The following is a 20,321-nucleotide window of genomic DNA, read 5'->3' on the forward strand; positions in this document are numbered from 1 at the left end:
GAGCATTGTTTTCCATTTCTGAAGATTAGTAGTAATTTTGTCTAAGGGTGAAATAGAGGATTTTCAATTTTGTAAATTTTTCTTATTTTGTGAGGCATGGAAACCCAGTCTTATCTCTCTGTTTTATCCAAGTAGTTCTTGCTTTATTCCATGATATGTTTACTGCTTCTCTCTCTCATCACATTAAATTAGGATTTGAGGTCTAATAGAGATGTTTCAAATTAGAAGGCCACTTGATAAAGTTCAGTCGTGATCTTGCAGGGTATTTCATAGAGAAGCCACCAAACCTGATTCTGGTTTTCCTCTTTGTCCAGAAACTTAATCTTGTTTATCAGATTCAGGAAGCTTAATTACTCAGGTTCACAGTGTACTGAAATTTAAGCTAGAATAGCTCTTTACTTAGGATGAGAATTATAAATGTGGCACAGACAGAATAGTCATAATAGTCATTTCCTCTCTTTTTTCCCCATCAGAAATTCTCTATGAAAACCATATTTTTTGTTGAGCATAGTTACAGATAGGAAATGTGACAGTATTAAGATTTGAGAGAAAAATCTGCCTATGAAAACCAGTTTAGAGATAGAACCTCAAAATAAAAATAAAATTATAACTCCACAAACGCCAAATCAACTAAACCTTTTTGCTTTATAAAAACTTGATGAGAATATTGATTTGTGATTTTTTCCCTTGATGTTATAGGATCACTTACTTTTTCTTTAAATATTCTCTTTAAAAGGTTTAAATCACTGTATAGATTTGGGTTATAGTGGTCAGTGTCCTTGTTGATGATGGCATGATAGCAGGTTCTTACCTGGTAACCACACCCAGGTTGCTGCTCTCTGGCAAGCGTGTTCTCTCCCTTCCCTGTCCCTTTTCCTCCCTTTCCTAGCCAAGCCACCACAGGAAACTTTCAGTAGGCATCGTGGCCCCACGACTTTGTGTTTCTGATCTGACATTTTACCTTCTCCAGTTGTCCTCTCAATTTGGCATACCTGAATCAATCTCAGATTGATTCCAGAATTCAAAATTAGATCATGTGTGGAAAAACTGGGCAGAGTTGGGAGGCAGGGATGGATTGTGGGGAGTGGAATTGGTTATAAAAGTAGTGTACCTTTGAGAATAATTAGATGTGTTCAGAGATAGGGGCACCTGGGTGGCTCAGTCGGTTAAACATCTGACTCTTGATTTTGGCTCAGGTCATGATCTCAGGATTGTGAGATTGAGCCCCGATTTGAGCTCCACGCTGGGTGTGGAACCTGCTTCAGATTCTCTCTCTCCCTCTCCGCTGCCCCTCCCCACCCCAAGCTTCATGCTCTTTCTCTCTCTCTCTCAGAAAAAATAAGTGTTAGAGATAATTCATTGTAACATTTTGGTTCGTGTTTGTGATATTTATGCATGTAAAATATGAGCAGAGTAATTGGACTAAATTCAATTCTGCTAATTTTGTTAGTCTCTCTGTAGCCATATAAATAATAATGCTTTTTAAGTGTTTTCTCTGTTTTATGTAGAGAGTTTCTCAGGTATTTATTATTTTCCTAATTCTGAAATGTGTCAATATTTTTTTATGCAGCTCTGAAAAATTGGTGTTGCTGGCAGGTGGTAGTCTGGAGATCAGTGATGTTACTGAGGATGATGCGGGGACTTATTTTTGTATAGCTGATAATGGAAATGAGACAATTGAAGCTCAAGCAGAGTTTACAGTACAAGGTATGTAAATATTTCCTGTATAAATAAATTCTGTGTACTTTATTGGTTTGCTAATTGTTTAACATTAAAGTAGAAGAGACAATACAGCATAATAGTTAAAACCCTGAGCTTTATGCCAGTTTGCTTAGGTTCAATTCTGGGCCTTATATTTCCTAGCTATGTAACTATGGGAAATTTACTTAACCTCTCTGACGCTCATTTACCTCCCCTGTAAACGGAGATAACAAGAGTACTTACCTCATTGAGGTTGTTTTAAGGATTTAAAAGAGTTAATATTTGTAAACTCCTAGAATATGTGACTAGAATATGATAAGAGCCCAGTTAATTATTGATATTATCTGCAGAATAGTATGGGGAAGCCTGTGTTCTGGGACATCTGGAAGTTCAGCTCACTTTTCTTGTCTCACAGAGACTTCTTATACTCTGACCTAGAACCTTTTATCTCCTAAGCATTGGTGTTCCCTCCTTTCCGGAGAATAGATCACCCAGGACGGAATGCACTGTGTCTCTCAATGTAACATGGTCATCTCTGTGATGATTTGATGATTTATTTCTTTCCGTTCAACTAATGTTGGTCATCACAGCATCTTCCCTTACAGGCTCTCTGATTCAGAAGTCAGAGAAAATGAACATGACATAATCTCTTCTTTATCTCCATGTCCCTTGCCCTTCCTCCATATTGAAATGTACCCTCAGAGGAATATTTGCTCTCTCTCCTATAATTTGTCTACACTCTCATTTTATCTTTGTTTCAACTAAAAATTTTAAGACCTTTCTGTTACTTTCAGAAAAATCCAACATTGCTTGGATATGTAGAGGTATATTTTGGCTCATGATGTTCATTATTACCTTGTCTCAAATTGTATTATATTTTATTGAATACTTCTTGATCTGTGGTTTAGGATTATTTCATATTTTTATGAAAGTTTGTTTCTCTTGGCTCACTGGTGGGTTTCAGAGTAGGAAGTATGATAGCCGCATTTATACCTCCAGTAGTCACCAGAGGACTCAAATTTGTTTTGTTTTATATATAATATATATATTTTAAGTTTGTTTATTTTTGGTAATCTCTGCACCCAATGTGGGGCTTCAACTCACGACCCTGAGATCAAGAATTGCATGCTGCACTGACTGAGCCAGTCAGGTGCCCCTCAAATTTGTTTTTGATAGGAATTGGGAAATAGACTGCTTGGGGTCCTTCTATGCTGGCAAAAGCACAGAATCATTATGTTCTCTATTGCTATTTGTGAATGGATTCGTAATCTCTGAAAATCAAAAGAACAAGCCTTAGACTAGAACTATTACAGTTAATTGCATAACTATTGCCTCACCTACACTGAACCATTATTCTTGGCTAGGTGGACGGTTGGCTATGACCAGTTGTAGAATGACCAATTTCTATTTCTGTTTTGCTTATCTGTTTATCCAATTTATTTCTTTACCTCTGTGTGGATGGGATCATACAAGTAAAATATTAGTGAACTCCGTATTATTTGGTCCCTGCTCCTCCCTTACTAGATGTTTTCTCTTTTTGTTTTTACCATTAGTCAGATTCTTGGCCTAACACTCTCTTCCATTTCCTACCTGTGCCTCAGTTTCCTCCACTGTAAAGTACCTTGTTATTAACCTCAAATGTGAGGTATAGTTTCTGCCATATGTGTCAGTTGCATTTGTCCATGTGATTGTTTTCTGCTTTTTAACTTTTATTTATTGTATGGAATTGAATTAAAACTCTTCTATTCACTTATTAACTACATTTTTTTAGTTGTAAGATAATACATACATCTTACAATTTGTACCTAGTTCCATCTTCTCTCTCCCTAGAGAAAGTGCCCTTTAAATGAGTACATTCTAGAAAACTGAGGAAAGAATAAGTAAGGAAACCTAGATATTAAAAATTACCACAGACCTTCTCTAATTAAACAGCATGGTATTGGCCCAAGAGTAGGCAACCAAAAGGAATAAAATCCAGGTGTTACAAGTAATTATGGAACTTAAAAATACTATCAAAGTGGCAATTCAGTTCAGAGGGAAAAAACTTACTTAAATGGTATTGGTACAATAGATTTTCAAGTAGGAGAAAATAAAGTTGGTCAAAATATGAAAAAATGAAGAATATGTGAGTTTAATGTTTGTATTATCTGTGCTGGAAAAGACAGAACAGGAAAGAACATGTCAAGCAAAAACCAACAAATGTTGACTACATACACATTTTTTTTTAAGTTATATAGAAGAGCCCCTGTAAATAAAAGCTAAATGCAAATGATAGGCTAGGTGAGAATAGTTGTAACGCATAACTGAGAAAGGGTGAGAATCCTGAAAATACAGAGAGTTTCTGGAAACTGATTATAAAAAAAAAAATAACCTGAGGAAAATTGATAAAGAATATGAACAGTTCAGAAAGGCAGCTCAGAAAGAAGAGTTTATTAGCTGTTTGCATTTCTTTATTGGCAGATAGTCAGTCGTACTAGTAGTGAGAAAAATACAAATTTAAAAGATATCATTTTTCACAACCATTATACTGGCAAAAATTGAAAAGATTTTGACCTCCAGAGCATGTGGTGTGCGGTGTTGAGAACTGAAAATTATTATTGATAACATCTTGCCAGTACAGAATAGATAAAAAACATTACCTCCTTGGTACTAGATATTGTATTCCTCCATGAAATTTAAGGTTGAATTAGCTTTTTTGATACCCTTATTATAGGGAACAACCAAATTCATTTATTAACCAAGTCTTACCAACTGTCCACCGATTCTTTCTCTTCCTCCCTACCTCACTTGTTAGGTCCATTTCATTTCTTGCCTATTGTTGAAAACGCATCCTATCTGCTAACTTCTCTATTTCTGACATAGTTTTGGATTGGCTTGAGGCTAATAGTTGTACGTGTGTGTTTGAGAGTGCCTGCCATGGTCTAGATCTGCAGTAGAGGACTGGGTATCGTGGTGCTTAAAGACACTTAGGTTAAAAATGTTGGTGAGCAGAGGAACTATAGTGGGGTTGTTTTTTTTTTTTTACCCAAAAGTTTATACACAATGCTTTATAAATCCATGGTTAATGAAAAGTTAGAAAAAATAAATAAAATGTGTTTTCAAAGGTATGAAGATAGGGTTGTTATGTGTCTGTGAAAGAATTAGGAAGTACTTATTATTACTCTCTAAACTAGATGCCCCAGGGTAAATTTTATGGTAATACGATATTGTACTAACAAATTTTAACCTTTCATTTTGCGTCACATTTCTTTTTTTTTTTTTTTTTAAGATTTTATTTATTTATTTGAGAGATGGAGAGTGAGAGAGAGTGAGCACAAGATGGGGAGGGTCAGAGGGAGAAGCAGACTCCCCGCTGAGCAGGGAGCCTGATGCGGGGCTCAATCCCAGACTCCAAGATCGTGACCTGAGCTGAAGGCAGACATGCAACCGACTGAGCCACCCATGCGCCCCTTGTGTCTCATTTCTGAACTGGATTATGAGTGGTTGAAATTGAACAAAAGTTCTACACCGTTGATAAAGAAAATAGTTTCTAAGCCAGTTTGCATTTCCTACCAAACTAGTCCCAGCTGTTGACTCCTTCACCCAAGATCAACTCTGAAGAACTGGAGGAATAAGAGGGAAGTGTGGGGAGATTAAGGCTCTCATGAGTCTCTATGTGGGGGTGGTGGCTATAGCCTGGGACTAAGGACTGCATGAAGAAGCAGTGAGAAGATAGATTGGAAGGCTGTTAAGTTCTATTGTTATTTCTCTCTGGTGTTGCCTTGAGACTGTCTTTCCCTGTTCTTTCCCCACAGAAATGAGCAGCAGTGGCCCAGGCTTCCATGATTATTTGAAAGATCTGCTAGGGCTCTGATGGCATTAATATAAATGGGTATGGCCTAATTGTCCATAGGGGATAACTACCTTTTTTCTCCCCTCCCAAGCTCCCATTGGTGTGTTTCAACCTAGGAAGACTCTGCCCAGTGTTATTTCTCCCTGAGTTTAAATGAGAGGAAATGTCTGTGGAATGCCCAGCAAATTGGAGTAAATAGCAGTAGTACTAAGGTCCCTGGGGCTCTTTGCTCTGGGGCTCACTCTCCTCTCTTCTTAATTTCACCAGGTTGGATACAGTGAGGTTTGGTAACCATATATATTACTAGACAGAGTGACTGGTTCCCCAGAAAAACATTAGTTTATAACCAAACTAGTCACCTGAATAGTACAATTACTCTCAAAGAAAGACAACTAAGTGAATAACATATATCATCTGATAGAGAATTTTTGGAAAAGATTGACCAAGAATTAAAAATAAACTTGACAAATATTATTTCAGGAGATTAGAAAAATATAACAATACTATGCAAAAACAAGAAAACATAACAGTGTAGAGCCAAGTAGAAATATTAGGTATGAAAAATGTAAAAATAAAGAATACAGTAGACTGGATGATGGTTGAAGGTGTACAGGTGATAAACTCATGAGTTGGAAGATGATGCTGAAAAACTCTGAGAATGCAACATTAAATGATAAAGAGAACACATAGAATAAAAGCCAAGAGGCATGAAAGTTAGATGTAGAAGAGTTTCTATCCAGGTAAATAGGAATCCTAGAAGAGAGAACAAAAAGGGAGGAGAAAATATTTGAAGAAATAATTAAGATCAGTTTCTCAGAATTAAAGACTAACAGAAGACCTTAGTCTGAAAGGGCTTAAAGACTTCTGTGTGTGAGTGGGAAGGAAAACCCACCCTTGGGCCCATATAGTGACAGATAATATCAAAGACAAAGACAGAATTCTAAAAGCTTCCTGTGACAAAGAGCAGATCACCTACAAAGGAACAAGAATTATATTGCACCTAGTGTCGATTTTGAGAAATCTGATTTTAAGAGGAAAATGGAGTAATGTTTTTTAAAGTGTTAAAGGAAAAGAACACTGAATCCACATGGAATTTATATCCATCCAAAATGTGAGTTATAATAAAAATTCTCACCATATAAGACCTCATTGAGGGTTTGCTATACAAAGATATACACTGAAAACAGTTTTGGAATACATACTTAATTAAGAAGAGACACTTTCAGGAAATGCTGCAAGAGATACGGGAGTTTTAAGACAGCCCTCAAATTCTTTGGCAGTCCTCCTAATGAGTAGTGGGGTTTATATCCCTTGCCCTTGAATCTGAGTGGGCTTGGAGCTATTTGCATAAATAGAGTATGGCAGAAGTGGTGTCATATGACTTCTGAGGCTTATAAAAGGCCATGCAGATTCCTCCTGGTTCTTTTGGAATTACCACTTTCCAGTCACTTCTTGGGATCTCCCTCTCAGCTGCCATGCTGTGCGAAGCCAAACCACAAGGAAAGGCTGCATTGTAGGTACTCTGGTAGACAGCTCCACTGAGCCCACCTTGCAGGTCATCTAATCAAGGGACCAGACACGTGATGAAGAAGTCTCCAGTTGATTTGAGCCCCCAGCTTTCTAAGTCGCCCCCACACATTCAAGTTTTTATAGACATGGGAAAGCAGAGATAAGCCATTCCTGCTGGGCTGTCCTAATTCCTGACCCAAGGATCTGTGAGCATAAGAAAATGGTGGTGGTGTTATGCCACTAAGTTTTGGGCTGATTTGCTGTGCAGCAGTTGTAACTTGGGAAAGTGCAAGTTTTTTAAAAGACTAGAATCAAAGTAAAAATATATCAGTGATAACCCAGAACTAAAAACTTTGACCATACCAAGTGTGAAGGTAGAATAATATATACCACTTGATGGAGAATTATTGGGGGAAAAAAACCCAAGAATCAAAAATAAGCATGTTAAATATATTTTAAGAGATTAGTAAGGTATTAGCAATATAATTGATATTTATAGGATATTGCACCAAACAAATGAATAAATTGTTTTTTTAAATAGTGCCTGTGAAACAGTTACTAAAATATACCACATACTGACCACAGAACAATTCTTAGCAGATTTTAGAGAATTGAAATTCTGTAGATTTGACTGCTGCAAAATTAAGTTTGGAACTAGTTACGAAAAAGTAACTTTAAAAACTGGTAATTTGAAGATCTCCTCGTGTTTGGGCATTAAGTGAATCACTTTGAAATAATCCATGAATCAGAAAAGAAATGATGAAAATTAGGAAATAGTTTGAACTAATAGAGATATGACCTATCAAAACTTACGGGATGCTTAGAAAAAATTTATAGCCTTAAGTACAGGTATTAGAAGAGAAGAAAGACTGAAAAATCAGTGATTTAAATATCTATCTCAAAAAGCTTAAAAAAAAAATAGCAAACTTACCCCAAAGGAAATATAAGAAGGGAAGTAATGACAAGAGCAAAATTAATAAAATAGAAAAAAACATTCAAAATAGAGTTTCAGCAAAGCCAAAAATTAGTTCCTTGTAAAGCATAACAGCATTGATAAACACCTGACAAGACTTAAATGCAAGGCTTGACAAAGGTCTTTGTTTAGATGAAGAAGCAAACTACAGCTCATAGACCAGATCTGCCCGATTGCTTGGCTTTATATAGCCTATGAGCTAAAAATCGTTTATACAGTTTTAGGGGCACCTGGGTGGCTCAGTCATTAAGCGTCTGCCTTCAGCTTAGGTCATGATCCCAGCGTCCTGGGATTGAGCCCCTCATCGGGCTCCCTGCTCAGCGGGAAGCCTGCTTCTCCCTCTCCCACTCCCCCTGCTTGTGTTCCCTCTCTCGCTGTGTCTCTTTCTGTCAAATAAAAAATCTTTAAAAAAAATAAATAAATAAAAATCGTTTATACAATTTTAAATGGTTGAAACAGGAGAATAATACTGATGTATGAAAATTTTATGAAATTCAGTTTTATTGTCCATAAATAATTTTATTGGCACACAATCAACATTCATTTATATATTGACTGTGGCCGCTTCTACGGAGTTGAGTAGTTGTGACAGAGACCACATGACCCACAAATTCTAAAATATTTACTCTCTGGTCCTTTTCAGAAAAAGTTTCAACTCTTGATATACACTCTATTAAGAACTCTTACAGATCAACAAGGTAAACAAAGACCGATAAACCAGTAAAAAATCACCAAAAGACTTGAGCGGCCACCTCACAGATCTCTAGGTGGCTACTGAATAAGTAGTTATCATCATTAGTTTTCTGAGAGAGGCAAATAAAAGCCACAGTGAGATACTGTTCCACCAGAGTGGCTAAAATTAAAGAGACTAATAATAACAGATGTTCATTAGGATGAGGAACACTCTGATGTACTGCTGTTAGGACTACACATTGATACAATCACTTCAGAATACTGTTTGGCAGAATCTACTGAAACTGCATATAAACATATCTTATGATATAATGGTTGTATTCCTAGGAGTATACACACCAGAAATGTATAAATATATGCATCAAAAAACACACAATAATGTTCTCACCAGCTTTATTCACAGTAAATCAAAACTGGAAACAGTTAAAAACATCCATCAGCAGTAGAACGGGTAAGTAGTGTTCTAATCCTACAGTGGTATATTATCAACAGTGAAAATTGACAGACCATTGCTACATGCAACAACATGGATAGAACAAACACCATTGAAAGAAGGAAGCCAGTCACAAAAGAATACATACTGTGTGATTCCATTTTTATAAAGTTCAAAAATAGGCAAAACTAATCTATGGTTTTAGAAATCAGGATGATGATTACTTTTGGACAAAGGCAGGGTAGTGACTGAATGTGGAACAACAGGACCTCTGGTGTGTTCTCTTTCTTAATCTGGATGGTAGCTAAAATAATTGAACCTGTACTGTTAATGTGTGTCACATGAGATCTTTTCTTTTTTATTGTTTACAGATAAGAAGTTATTATGTACCAAAAAAGTTTGGAAAATTTTATTTTGAACTTTGTCATAACTGAAAGTATTTTCTTTTTCAAACAGGGAAAGCAATTTATGAGAAATAGTTGGAGATTATACACACACGCACGCACACACACACATATATAAAGTTCTTGTATAGTTATTTCTATATATATGGTCATGCCTATCTGCTTCTGTTATTTTTTTAAGAAGTTATAGCCACAGGAAATGCCATAGTGAGTGTTAATGCAGAAAAAGGTTATAAGTTCATTCTTCATCTGTTAAATATTTCAAATTTATTGTTTTATCGGATTTCTACACATGCTGTGACGTGAATTAGCCCATCGTGTATTTCCTGTCATCTCAGATTGCCGATAACACCCATTGGTCATGAGTTTGTTTTTTTTTTAAAGAGGAATTTTTCCTTTTCTCTTACAACATTCATAACAGTCTGTGATACACATCTCCACTCCTCCCCCCCACACACAAAAGAAGAAAATTTTCCATTTGTATTCTTGTGGGATAAATTGATAAATTCTGAATTGGCCACCTCCTTGACTTTGTCAATACTCGTAACAAATCTCACTGATTCTGCAATCTTTCTCTGAAGTCAGAGCCTAGTGTCATTCTACATTTACCCTTCTACTCTATCTGATCTCTACTTACATTAAGACATTGATCTCCCCTTTTCTGCCAGTCTTCTGCTTGATTTCACTTCCTTTTAGTTCATGATGAATTACGGTAGTCTGCTCTCATTTGTTAGAACTCCCAGTTCTTGATAGACATAGGAAGAGATCTCTGTAGGAGCTTCTTCAAGTCTCCAAGCATCTCATCAGAGGGGCCTAGGGATGCTGGCTGGCGGGAACAGGAGGAGACAAGGCCTCCATAGAGACTGTAGTTGTCCTTCCTGCTGGGGAAGAATCAAACTTCCTCTCTGGGTGCTGGGAGATCTGCTCTAAACATCTGTAACACTGCGACTTTTACCACCAGTTATAAGGTCATTGTAAGGAGTAACTGAAAAAAGTAGCCTTCACTTAGTAAAGTTCCTGGGACCATGTAATTGTTTTAGTTATTGTTATGGCTATTTTTGTGTGTGGGGGGGGGGAGTAAAATATACATAAGATTTACCATCTTACAAAAAAGAACTCTCAGTTCTCTTGGCTTAGGATAAACTCTTTATGGCCTGTGTATAAAACATAATCAGACCCTTCATATAAAGGCAACTTTTTCATTGTTAACTGAGAAGCAGAGTAGTTAAGTGCAATCTTTGGACCCAGCATGCTTGGGTCTCATTTCTGTCTCTGTGAACATGGGCAACTTATGTAACTTACCTTTGTCTTAGTTTCTTTTATCAGTTCAATAAGTTGTTATAAGGATTAACTAAATAAACTTCTGGCACTGTTCCACCTGAACCTGGGATAGAAATGAAAGTCATCTTTACCAAACTACATATAGTTTCCTGACATACTGTGCTGTTTGATTTCTCCATTCCCCTGTATCCTCACACCCTCAGCTAAAATTTTCTGATAGTCCTTCAAGATTAGTTCTGATCTTAACCTTGCTATGAAGCTTTTCATAACCACCCTCTCACCCTCAGGTGATTATGATGTCTCTCAAAATAGCTCTCCTTTAACCAGTCGTGTTTCTCATTGATTTGTTTATATGCCTTTTCCCACTACTGCTGGACTGAGGTCCTTATCAACAGGGACTGATATTGGGTGCCTGGTTCAGTTGGTAGAACAGGTGACTCGATCTCAGGGTTGTGAGTTCGAGCCCCATGTTGGGTGTAGAGATTATTAAAAAGAAATGAACTTTAAAAAAACCCCAGGGACTGGTATTAACTATGATTTATCATAACAGATTATCAGCAAGTAATTATTGAATAAGTGAATGAAATTTTGTAGTGAAATTGTGAACTGTGACAACTGGAATGATTTGATGTTTGTGGTTACTTTATTACTCATATTTTCCTTTGTACCTTGTTTTTCATAGACTTCTATGTAAAATAAATTGGGATTAAAAAAATCTTCTAAAAAGTTATTCTGGAGGAAGATGAATCATTACCCTACCTTATATAATTGGGGCCAAAATTGCCACATTCATATATACGTATGTTTATAAGCAGTGCTTTATCGTCTTTATTAATGGTTATTCTTGACCTTTTGATGCCTCCCATAAGCCAGCATAAAGCTGAAACAAAAGTACCAAAGCCACTAAAGATGAGCTTTCTTCCAAATGGCTACTTGAAAACTCTTATATTCCTTATTTGCTATTGTAGTTCAAGACTGTGTACATTGAGATGCTCCACTGTTTTGTCTTGGTAACACTATATTATCCTGTTTCTCCTTTTATTTCTCTGTCCATTCCTCTGCTTTTCTTTTATGAGCACCTTTTCTTCAACATGCACATTAAAATATTAGTGTTCACATAGTTCTGTCTTCAACCGACAGCTCTTCATGCTCCTGGTTTCTGGTATAAGGTACATAACAATAACTCCCAAATTCCTGGAGCAGACCCATTGCTGAGTATCAGACATTTCCAGTTGGGTGTCCCACAGGTCCCTCAAACTTCACGTGTCCAAAGTTGAACTTAACTTTCTTCCTTCAAAATCTTTCTCTGGTTTTTCTGTATCTTAGTGGTGTTACTGCCCACTTCTGCCCTTGTGCTAGAAACACGAGAATCATTTTTGATCATTTCAGTCTTTTTTATTTCTTCCCACATCCAATTCAGGTTCTCTTTCTCCTTGTCTTTACTTCCCTGGTTCAAGTTCAGTTAGTCTCCTTCCTAGGCTACTTCATTAATATCCTAACTGGTATTTCTTGTTCTTCAGAATGGCAGAATCCTTCCATTAAAATCCTTCCATTAAAAACTTGGAAAAATAATTGCCACAGATAAAAGTGAAACTTATAAATTAACAGGAACCAAATGAATGCCTCAGTTAAAAAAGGGGGAAAGAGAAAATGGTGTGTTTACAGAAACGAGATAAAAATGGAAAGTTGACCTGAAAAGGTTCAACTTTATGAATAGTAGAAGAAATGCAAATTAAAGTAGCCCTTTTTTGGCCCATAGGTAGAGTTTTAAAATAATAATCTACTCTTGGCAAAATTACAGTAAAATGAGGATTCTTATACATTGCTGGTAGCAGTACAAATTAATATAACCTTTTTGTTAAGGCAGTTTGGTAATATCAAAAGTCTTAAAATTTGCACACCCTTTCGCCCACAGTTCTGCTTCTAGTAATTTCATGAAATAATCCAGGATGTGTGCAAAGATTTATGCATAGAAATTGCAATGATATATATTTGTTGGAGTGATACGTATTTAATGGAGAAAAATTATGAACCATCTAAATGGCAAACAATAGGTGATTGGTAAAATAAATTATGTCCTATCCATATATCAGAATACTATACATCTAACAAAAGTCATATTTTAGAAGACTATTAAATGGCAAGATTAAATGCTTTGAATATATTAAATAACATATTATTTGTGTCACAGTTATGGTATAAATTGGGTCATGTCCTTTGACTTTCTTTTACAAATTACCACAAACTAATTAGCAAAAAGCCTTATATGTCTTCTTTTTGAAGTCTTATCTGTAATTTTCAGAATACTGGATGTTTACTTATCTTGAAGGGGTCATTTTTCTTCTAGATGTCAAGCAGAGAGAGAATTAGTCTGAGTCTGATCAGTCCAATATAGCCATTGCTTTTTTTTTTTTTTTAAGATTTATTTATTTATTTGAGAAAGAGAGAGCATGAGTGGGAGGGGCAGAGGGAGAGGGAGGGAGAATCCCAAGTAGACTCGCTGCTGAGCTCAGAGCCTGCTGCAGGGCTCAATCTCATGATCCTGAGATCATGACCTGAGCCAAAACCAAGAGCTTAACCAACTGTGCCACCCAGGTGCCCCTTGCCATTGCTTCTTAAGGAATTTTAATTTCAAGGGCAACAGTTAGTTTCTTAGAAACCCCATTTAGTTCTTTTGTTTGTGTTGTCCCTTCTGCCTAGAGTCTTTCTCTTTCTTTTCTCTTGCCTGGCTTTCCTCAGAAATCTCTGAAATTCTTGCTCCTGTTTACTCCCATTGTTTACACCCATCTTCTCCCTACCTTCTTTGATTTTGTGTATATGCCTTGCATATATCTTTCTCACTTGTCACATTTAAGGGTTTTTTTTTTCAATCTGTTTATCTTTCTCTCCTACCAGACCAAGTTCCATGAGGACAGGCCTGCATCGTGCCAACTTTTTGATCCATAGCACCTAATATAATGCCTGACACTACATTTTTGTTGACAAATGGATAAGATGTTTGGACATTTTTATAATTTGCTATCTATATCCAGGATATTTCGCAGTTTCACTTCATAGATGTTTCATTTTTGAAGCCATTGTTGTAAATTAGAAATTGTTTTACAATTGTTTTATAATCCTATATTGGGACCTGAATCATTTTAAATTGGTTTGCAGTTCTTATATTTTTTATCACATCTCAGTGGTCATGTTAGCTTTCAGGTAAATCCCATATTTTACAAGCTTGAAAAATAATTTTCTAATAGTTATGTAAATTTATTCTGAAGTACAATAACCTCATTTCCATGGTAACTAACCCCCTTCAGGAGATAACCTGCAGGTATTCTAGAAAAGATGAGGAATATCCACATGAAATAAAATGAATTATGATGTAAGGTTAGAACCTAGATTTATGTGGAATACAGATGCATAGTTTCTGACCATGAAAATGCTGCAAAATAGAAGAGCCATTCATATGCCTGAAGATCCTGCCTGTTTATTGTTCGTGCATTAGTCAAAGTGCAGCATGAGAAGAACTCAACTTTATTGTGCTTTTATGTTACCAAATGACCCTAATCAGGAGGAAGTTTTGTGGGACAAATAAGCAGGAATCATGGTGTAGAAATGGATCCCTGGTTTCTATAAGACCACTAAGAGATCAGCATTGCACATCGTAGAAGGAATATGGTATGATGAAGAGAGCTATATTTTTGGAGGCGTGTCCCTGTTTCCCATTCTCTGGCCATGTAACCTTGGCAAATTAATCCATTTACTTGAGCTTCATCTTTCTTATTTGTAAAATGGAGATGAGAATGCCTTTTTTGTGGTGATGATGTAAGAAAGATGCCTAATACAGTGCCTGGTGCTTTGTTGGCATTTAGTAAATGTGCCTCAGCTAACGTCCCTGGGGTTCAAAGAATCTTTCCTTTCGATTTAAACCCTCTTCACTTGATTCTTTCTTTGGTTTCTTTTTTGCCTATTTACCTAGATTCTACTTCCTCCTTGGATTACTGAAATGGACATCTTAGATGACATTCTGTTTTGGTTTTGTCGCATGCCATAACCACCAGATACCCTTGGCTCCGAGGGTGTGAGGCAGGCCAGTCACACTCCACTCTTATGCCCAATCCAGCTTCTTAGGCTCTCACCTAAGTCTGTGCATGCTGCATTCCTGCTTGTTGACTCTGGCAGATTGGACTGAATATCAGTAAACATCTTTCAGTATTTATTTAAAGAACAAAAGAATAGCAGTATGGGCCAAAGTCATGCCTTTTCCAGCTCAGAAACAAGGGAGAAGGTTTGGCTGTCATCCTTGGCATTAATCTACTTCCTAGTAAAGATATCTGTCTTGACCTCAGAATTTCAAGCTTAGCTTACTCCGTGTCTCTTATTCATTAATTTTAGCTCTCTTTTCTTGAATCTGTTATATATTCAGTCCTTTTGAGGGAATGTGTTCCATATAATATTTACTATTTTATTATTTCTTTTACTTCAAGGGGTGTTATTGAATTTTCCAGATTTGGTAAAGAGATCCATGCCAAAAAGAATTTTAGTAATTTTAGTCATATTGGCAGTAAGTCTCATATTAAATATATTGAATCTCTTAAACTTCCCATTCTCTTAATTTTAGTTATCTTCCTCTTTCTTCATTAAAGAGATGATAGCCAGAGTTAGGAACAGCAGGAAAAGTGAAGCAATTTTATGAATTAGAAAATGCCACCTTCTCACTAAAAATTGAACTCAGAAGCTCTGGAATGGTCAATAGAAAGATACCTCCTAATGGAAAGAACAGCTAGGACAAGTTTCTTCTTTAGTGCAGATTTCGTCCCTGTTTACCCACTCCCACCCCCTCCATTAAGTGTTTATTGATGACACTTTCAGGTAAACCCAGTTTACGCACAGGAATGGGATCTTGCCCCAACAAGAATATCTTGTCAACACAGCAGTTACCCTCAATGTATCTTGAAAGCTGACTGCCCTGCATTGATCTAAAGTCTGAGAAGAGCTGACAGAAAGCTAAATGAAACTAAATCTATTCTGCTTTTGCCCAATCCCCATTCTAATGATAATGAACATTTTATTGGCCTTTTTGTCCAGAGAAATTTCAGAAGGTGAGATCGTGTCAGTGCTTTTCAAACTTTTTTTGTGTGGGGGTGGGGTGGGGGGGCAGGGAACTCAGGAGCTTACTTTGCAAGCAAGAAATGTAAAATAGATAAACATGGAACTAGTCCAATGGAAGCTGAGTAGGATGGGGACAGTCTCCATTCCCCATCTCCTCCATTCCTTGTGTTAATATTTTTCTTATCTGTGATTACAAATACAGCATTTCTATGACTATCTTAAAAGTAATATCAGAGATATTTTTCAAGCAATATTTATTCAGTACTTAGTGCAAGTTAAGCAGAAGCAGAATCTAGTATTACTGGAGACAGAATGGCAAATAGGGTGCAGTCTTCATCCCCAAGGGTACAGTAGGTGACACGTGAAGTAATTAGGCATTTCTAGCCCAGGATGATAAAAGCTGCACTATTATGTGCCCACTGTCTCTGAGACTCATTCTTGTCTAGTTGATTTCAGTGATTCTTGCTCAGAAAGTAGAAGAAGAAAAATGACACTAGTTGTTTTTAACAGATAAATGTATTCCTTGAATTTTTTTTTTTAATTTTATTTATTTATTTGACAGAGAGAGACACAGCGAGAGAGGGAACACAAGCAGGGGGAGTGGGAAAGGGAGAAGCAGGCTTCCCGCGGAGCAGGGAGCCCGATGCGGGGCTCGATCCCAGGACCCTGGGATCATGACCTGAACCGAAGGCAGACACTTAATGACTGAGCCACCCAGGCGCCCCCCTCCCCTTGAATTCTTGACATCAGAAATAGCAGACTTCATTTAAACATTGTTTTTTTGCCATTTTCAACATGGATGAACCCTGAGGACATTTTGCTAAATGAAATAAGTCAGAGAAAGACAAATACCATATGATCTTACTGATACATGGAATCTAAAAAAAAAAAAAAATCAAAAACAGAAAAAACCTGAATTCATAGGTACAGAGAATAGATTGGTGGTTGTCAGAGGGTGTGTGTGTGTATATCTGTGTGTTTGTGTGTGAGAAATGGGTAGAGGTGGTCAAAAGTCACAAACTTCTAGTTATAAGTAAATCCTAGAGATATAATAGATAACATGGTGACGTAGTTAATGATACTGTATTATATATTTGAAAGTTCCTAAGAACAGATCTTAAAAGTTCTCATCACAAGAGGGTGCCTGGGTGGCTCAGTTGGTTAAGCGACTGCCTTCGGCTCAGGTCATGATCCTGGAGACCCAGGATCGAGTCCCACATCGGGCTCCCTGCTCAGCAGGGAGTCTGCTTCTCCCTCTGACCCTCCCCCCTCTCATGTGATCTCTCTCTCTCTCTCATTCTCTCTCTCAAATAAATAAATAAAATCTTTAAAAAAAAAAAAAAAAAAGTTCTCATCACAAGAAAACGGTTTGTAACTCTATGTGGTGATGGATGTTAACTAGAATTATTGTGGTGATCATTTCTCAATAATACATATATCAAATCATTATCTTATGTACATCTGAAAGTAATACATGGTTATATGTCAGTTTTACCTCAATAAAAATATTATTTGAGAATGGCATATTTATGTAAAAGATAAAATTCAGTAACGATCACAAGACTAAATTGTTTTCTTTTATAGTTTCTAAGCAGAATTTACATGGACAGAATTTGTCTTGTGAGCTTTGAAATACTGAGAAATGACTACGGTCAGCTAGGTGTTCTGTGTCATTGTCAAAACGAAACATTTGTCAAGATGCTGATCTTTTTTTTTTTAAGATTTATTTGTTTGAGAGAGAGTATGCACATGAGTTGGGGGAGGGGCAGAGAGAGAGAGAATCTCAAGCAGACTCCCCACTGAGTGTGGAACCCAGTGCGGGACTCCATCCCACTACCTGTGAGATCAACCTGAGATGAAATCACTTAACCGACTGAGCCACCCAGGTGCTCCAAGATGATGATCTTTACCACCCATTTCTACTTCTGTCTTAAAATGATAGTACTTTTTGGGCGCCTGGGTGGCTCAGTTGGTTAAGCGACTGCCTTCGGCTCAGGTCATGATCCTGGAGTCCCGGGATCGAGTCCCGCATCGGGCTCCCTGCTCGGCAGGGAGTCTGCTTCTCCCTCTGACCCTCCCCCCTCTCGTGTGCTGTCTCTCTCATTCTCTCTCTCTCAAATAAATAAATAAAATCTTTAAAAAAAAAAAAAATGATAGTACTTTTTTTTCTTTCAAAACTCTTAATCATAGTAATTTCCTTGTCCTAAGAGTGATGGGGTGTTGAAGAATGTCTTTTTCCTAAGGAAAAAATCTTTTCCAATTTTTTCAACATTTCTCTGTGTTGGAAAAATTTTATGAAAAAAGTTGAAGGAATTTTACAGCAAACACCCACCACTTGGAGTATTCAGTTGACATTAGCAAATTGACAATTGCTGTATCACGTCTGTCACTCCATCCATCTTAATTTTTTGATATGTTTTAGAGTAAGTGGCAGATGTACCCAAATATTTCAGTATTCATATCATTAACTAGAGCATAATATTTTGTTTGTGGTTCTTTAAAAATTTTTCTTTTGAGGTAAGCTTTATATGCTGTGAAATGCACAAGTCTTAGTGTGCTATTAATGTGTTCTAAGGGATATGTATTCCTATATAACCCAAATCCCTGTCGAGATATAGAATATTACCATCACTGCAGAAAGTTCCCTCTTGTCCCTTCCCTGCAGATCCTCTCCTTACCACCCCAAAGGCATCGACCCCCCTTTTTTTTCCCAGCGTATATTAGTTTTGCCTGTTCCAAAGCTTCATATAAATGTAATCATGTCATCAGTTTGTTTATGTAAGGCTTCTTCCACAAAGCATGTTGTTGCATGTATTAGGAGTCTGTGTCTTTTTGTTGATAAAGAGTATTCCTATTTTGCCTGATCTTTCCCCAAAGTGGTTGTACCAGTTTATGTTCCTGCCAACAGTGTATGTGAATTCTCTTTGCTCCACATCCTGGCCAGCACTGAAGATTGTCAGTCTTTTTAATTGTGGTTATCCTGGTGGATTTGTAATGGTATCTCTCTATTGTTTTAATTTGCATTTCCCTGATGATTAATGATGTTGAATATTTTACCATTTGCTTATTGGTCATTTTTGTATCTTGCATTGTGAGCTATTTTCTAAATTTTCTAAACAGTGTTGATTTTATATGTAGATGATGCCTTTGTTTGTCAGTCATATTAGAGAGTTCTTTATTGTGTTAAGGAATTGTCCATTTATTGGTACCAGATAGACATGGGAAATAGAAAAATTAGAATACCGGAGTGCCTGGGTGGTGCAGTTGGTTAAGTGTCTGACTCTTGGTTTCAGCTCAGGTCATGGTCTCGGTGTTGTGAGATTGAGGCCCGCATTGGGCTCTGTGCTCAGCGTGGAGTCCGCTTGAGACTCTCTTTCCCTCTCCCTCTGCCCCTCCTGTCCAATAAATAAATAAAACTTTAAAATATATATAATAAAATTTTTAAAAAGAAAATTTAGTATTTTAATAATAATTTCAGGCCTTTGCTTTTACATGTCTTTAGAAATAGTTAAGTTTTAGCTCTCTATCACTACTACTTCTATTATTTTTAGATTTGAAATTTTTCTCAATATAGGTATTTGAATTTCTCTTGAAGAAGCAAAGGAATAATGTCAAATTTGTGCTACAAATTATCAGTAATTTACAATTCAATTCCAAATATGTTTGCCTCCATAAACTGCTATTTCATAATATCTGTTACCTAGAGTAAATAATTAAATTGACCTAGTATATTAGTCTTCATCTAATTATAAGTATTTTTTAAAAATCTAATTACAAAATCTAATCACTACATTAGCAGAAATAAAATACCATTTCCTCAAAACCCTTGGGAATTTTTTATTTCCATACTTGTGAGATAAATTATTTATGAAGCATTGGTGCTGAGCTCCAGATCAAAGAGAACTTCAGGATATACACCAAATCACACTAGTGTGTTAAAGTGAGAGAATGTAAACAAGTTGTTACATTGGCCAGAGTTGTTATTGTCAGCCCCTTTCAGGGGTGCATGACTGATTCCCAGTGATTGTATAACAGAATTATACTTATCATATAAATGCACTTTATATTTTGAGACTCTAAAGAGATTTAATAGATAAAGTACATGTTATAATACCTGACTCATAGCTAATACTCCACAAAATTTAGTTCCCTTTCCTCTTATAAATCTCTAGCGGAGGTATTGTTACTAATCTACTGATGGATAAAGCTTCTGAAAGTCTCCAAATTATATTTTCCTCTTCAGCCTTTTTCTTGAGATACTGAAAATAGTTGCTGCTGAATTTTAAAAAATTAGAACAGGACAGTGGAATTATGAGATATTTTATTTGCCAAGAAATTTTATTATAGTAGAAAAAGAAAATGAGTGTCTAATTAGGTACAGAATGAGTAGTTATT

The 20,321-nt window shown here is 36.5% G+C and overlaps 1 protein-coding gene across 9 annotated transcripts in view; it reads left to right on the forward strand.

Moving 5' to 3' along the window:
• The window catches only part of NEO1 (neogenin 1), a 251,030-nt gene that overhangs the window by 92,486 nt on the left and 138,223 nt on the right, over window positions 1-20,321 (forward strand). For all 9 annotated transcript variants that reach the window (XM_032417572.1, XM_032417574.1, XM_032417570.1 and 6 more), the window contains exon 6: window positions 1,571-1,707. In XM_032417572.1, coding sequence (XP_032273463.1) covers window positions 1,571-1,707 — 137 coding nt within the window. The remainder of the gene's footprint in view (window positions 1-1,570; window positions 1,708-20,321) is intronic.

This window comes from Phoca vitulina, unplaced genomic scaffold, assembly GCF_004348235.1.
Source record: "Phoca vitulina isolate PV1807 unplaced genomic scaffold, GSC_HSeal_1.0 scaffold20, whole genome shotgun sequence".
Classification (NCBI taxonomy): domain Eukaryota; kingdom Metazoa; phylum Chordata; class Mammalia; order Carnivora; family Phocidae; genus Phoca; species Phoca vitulina.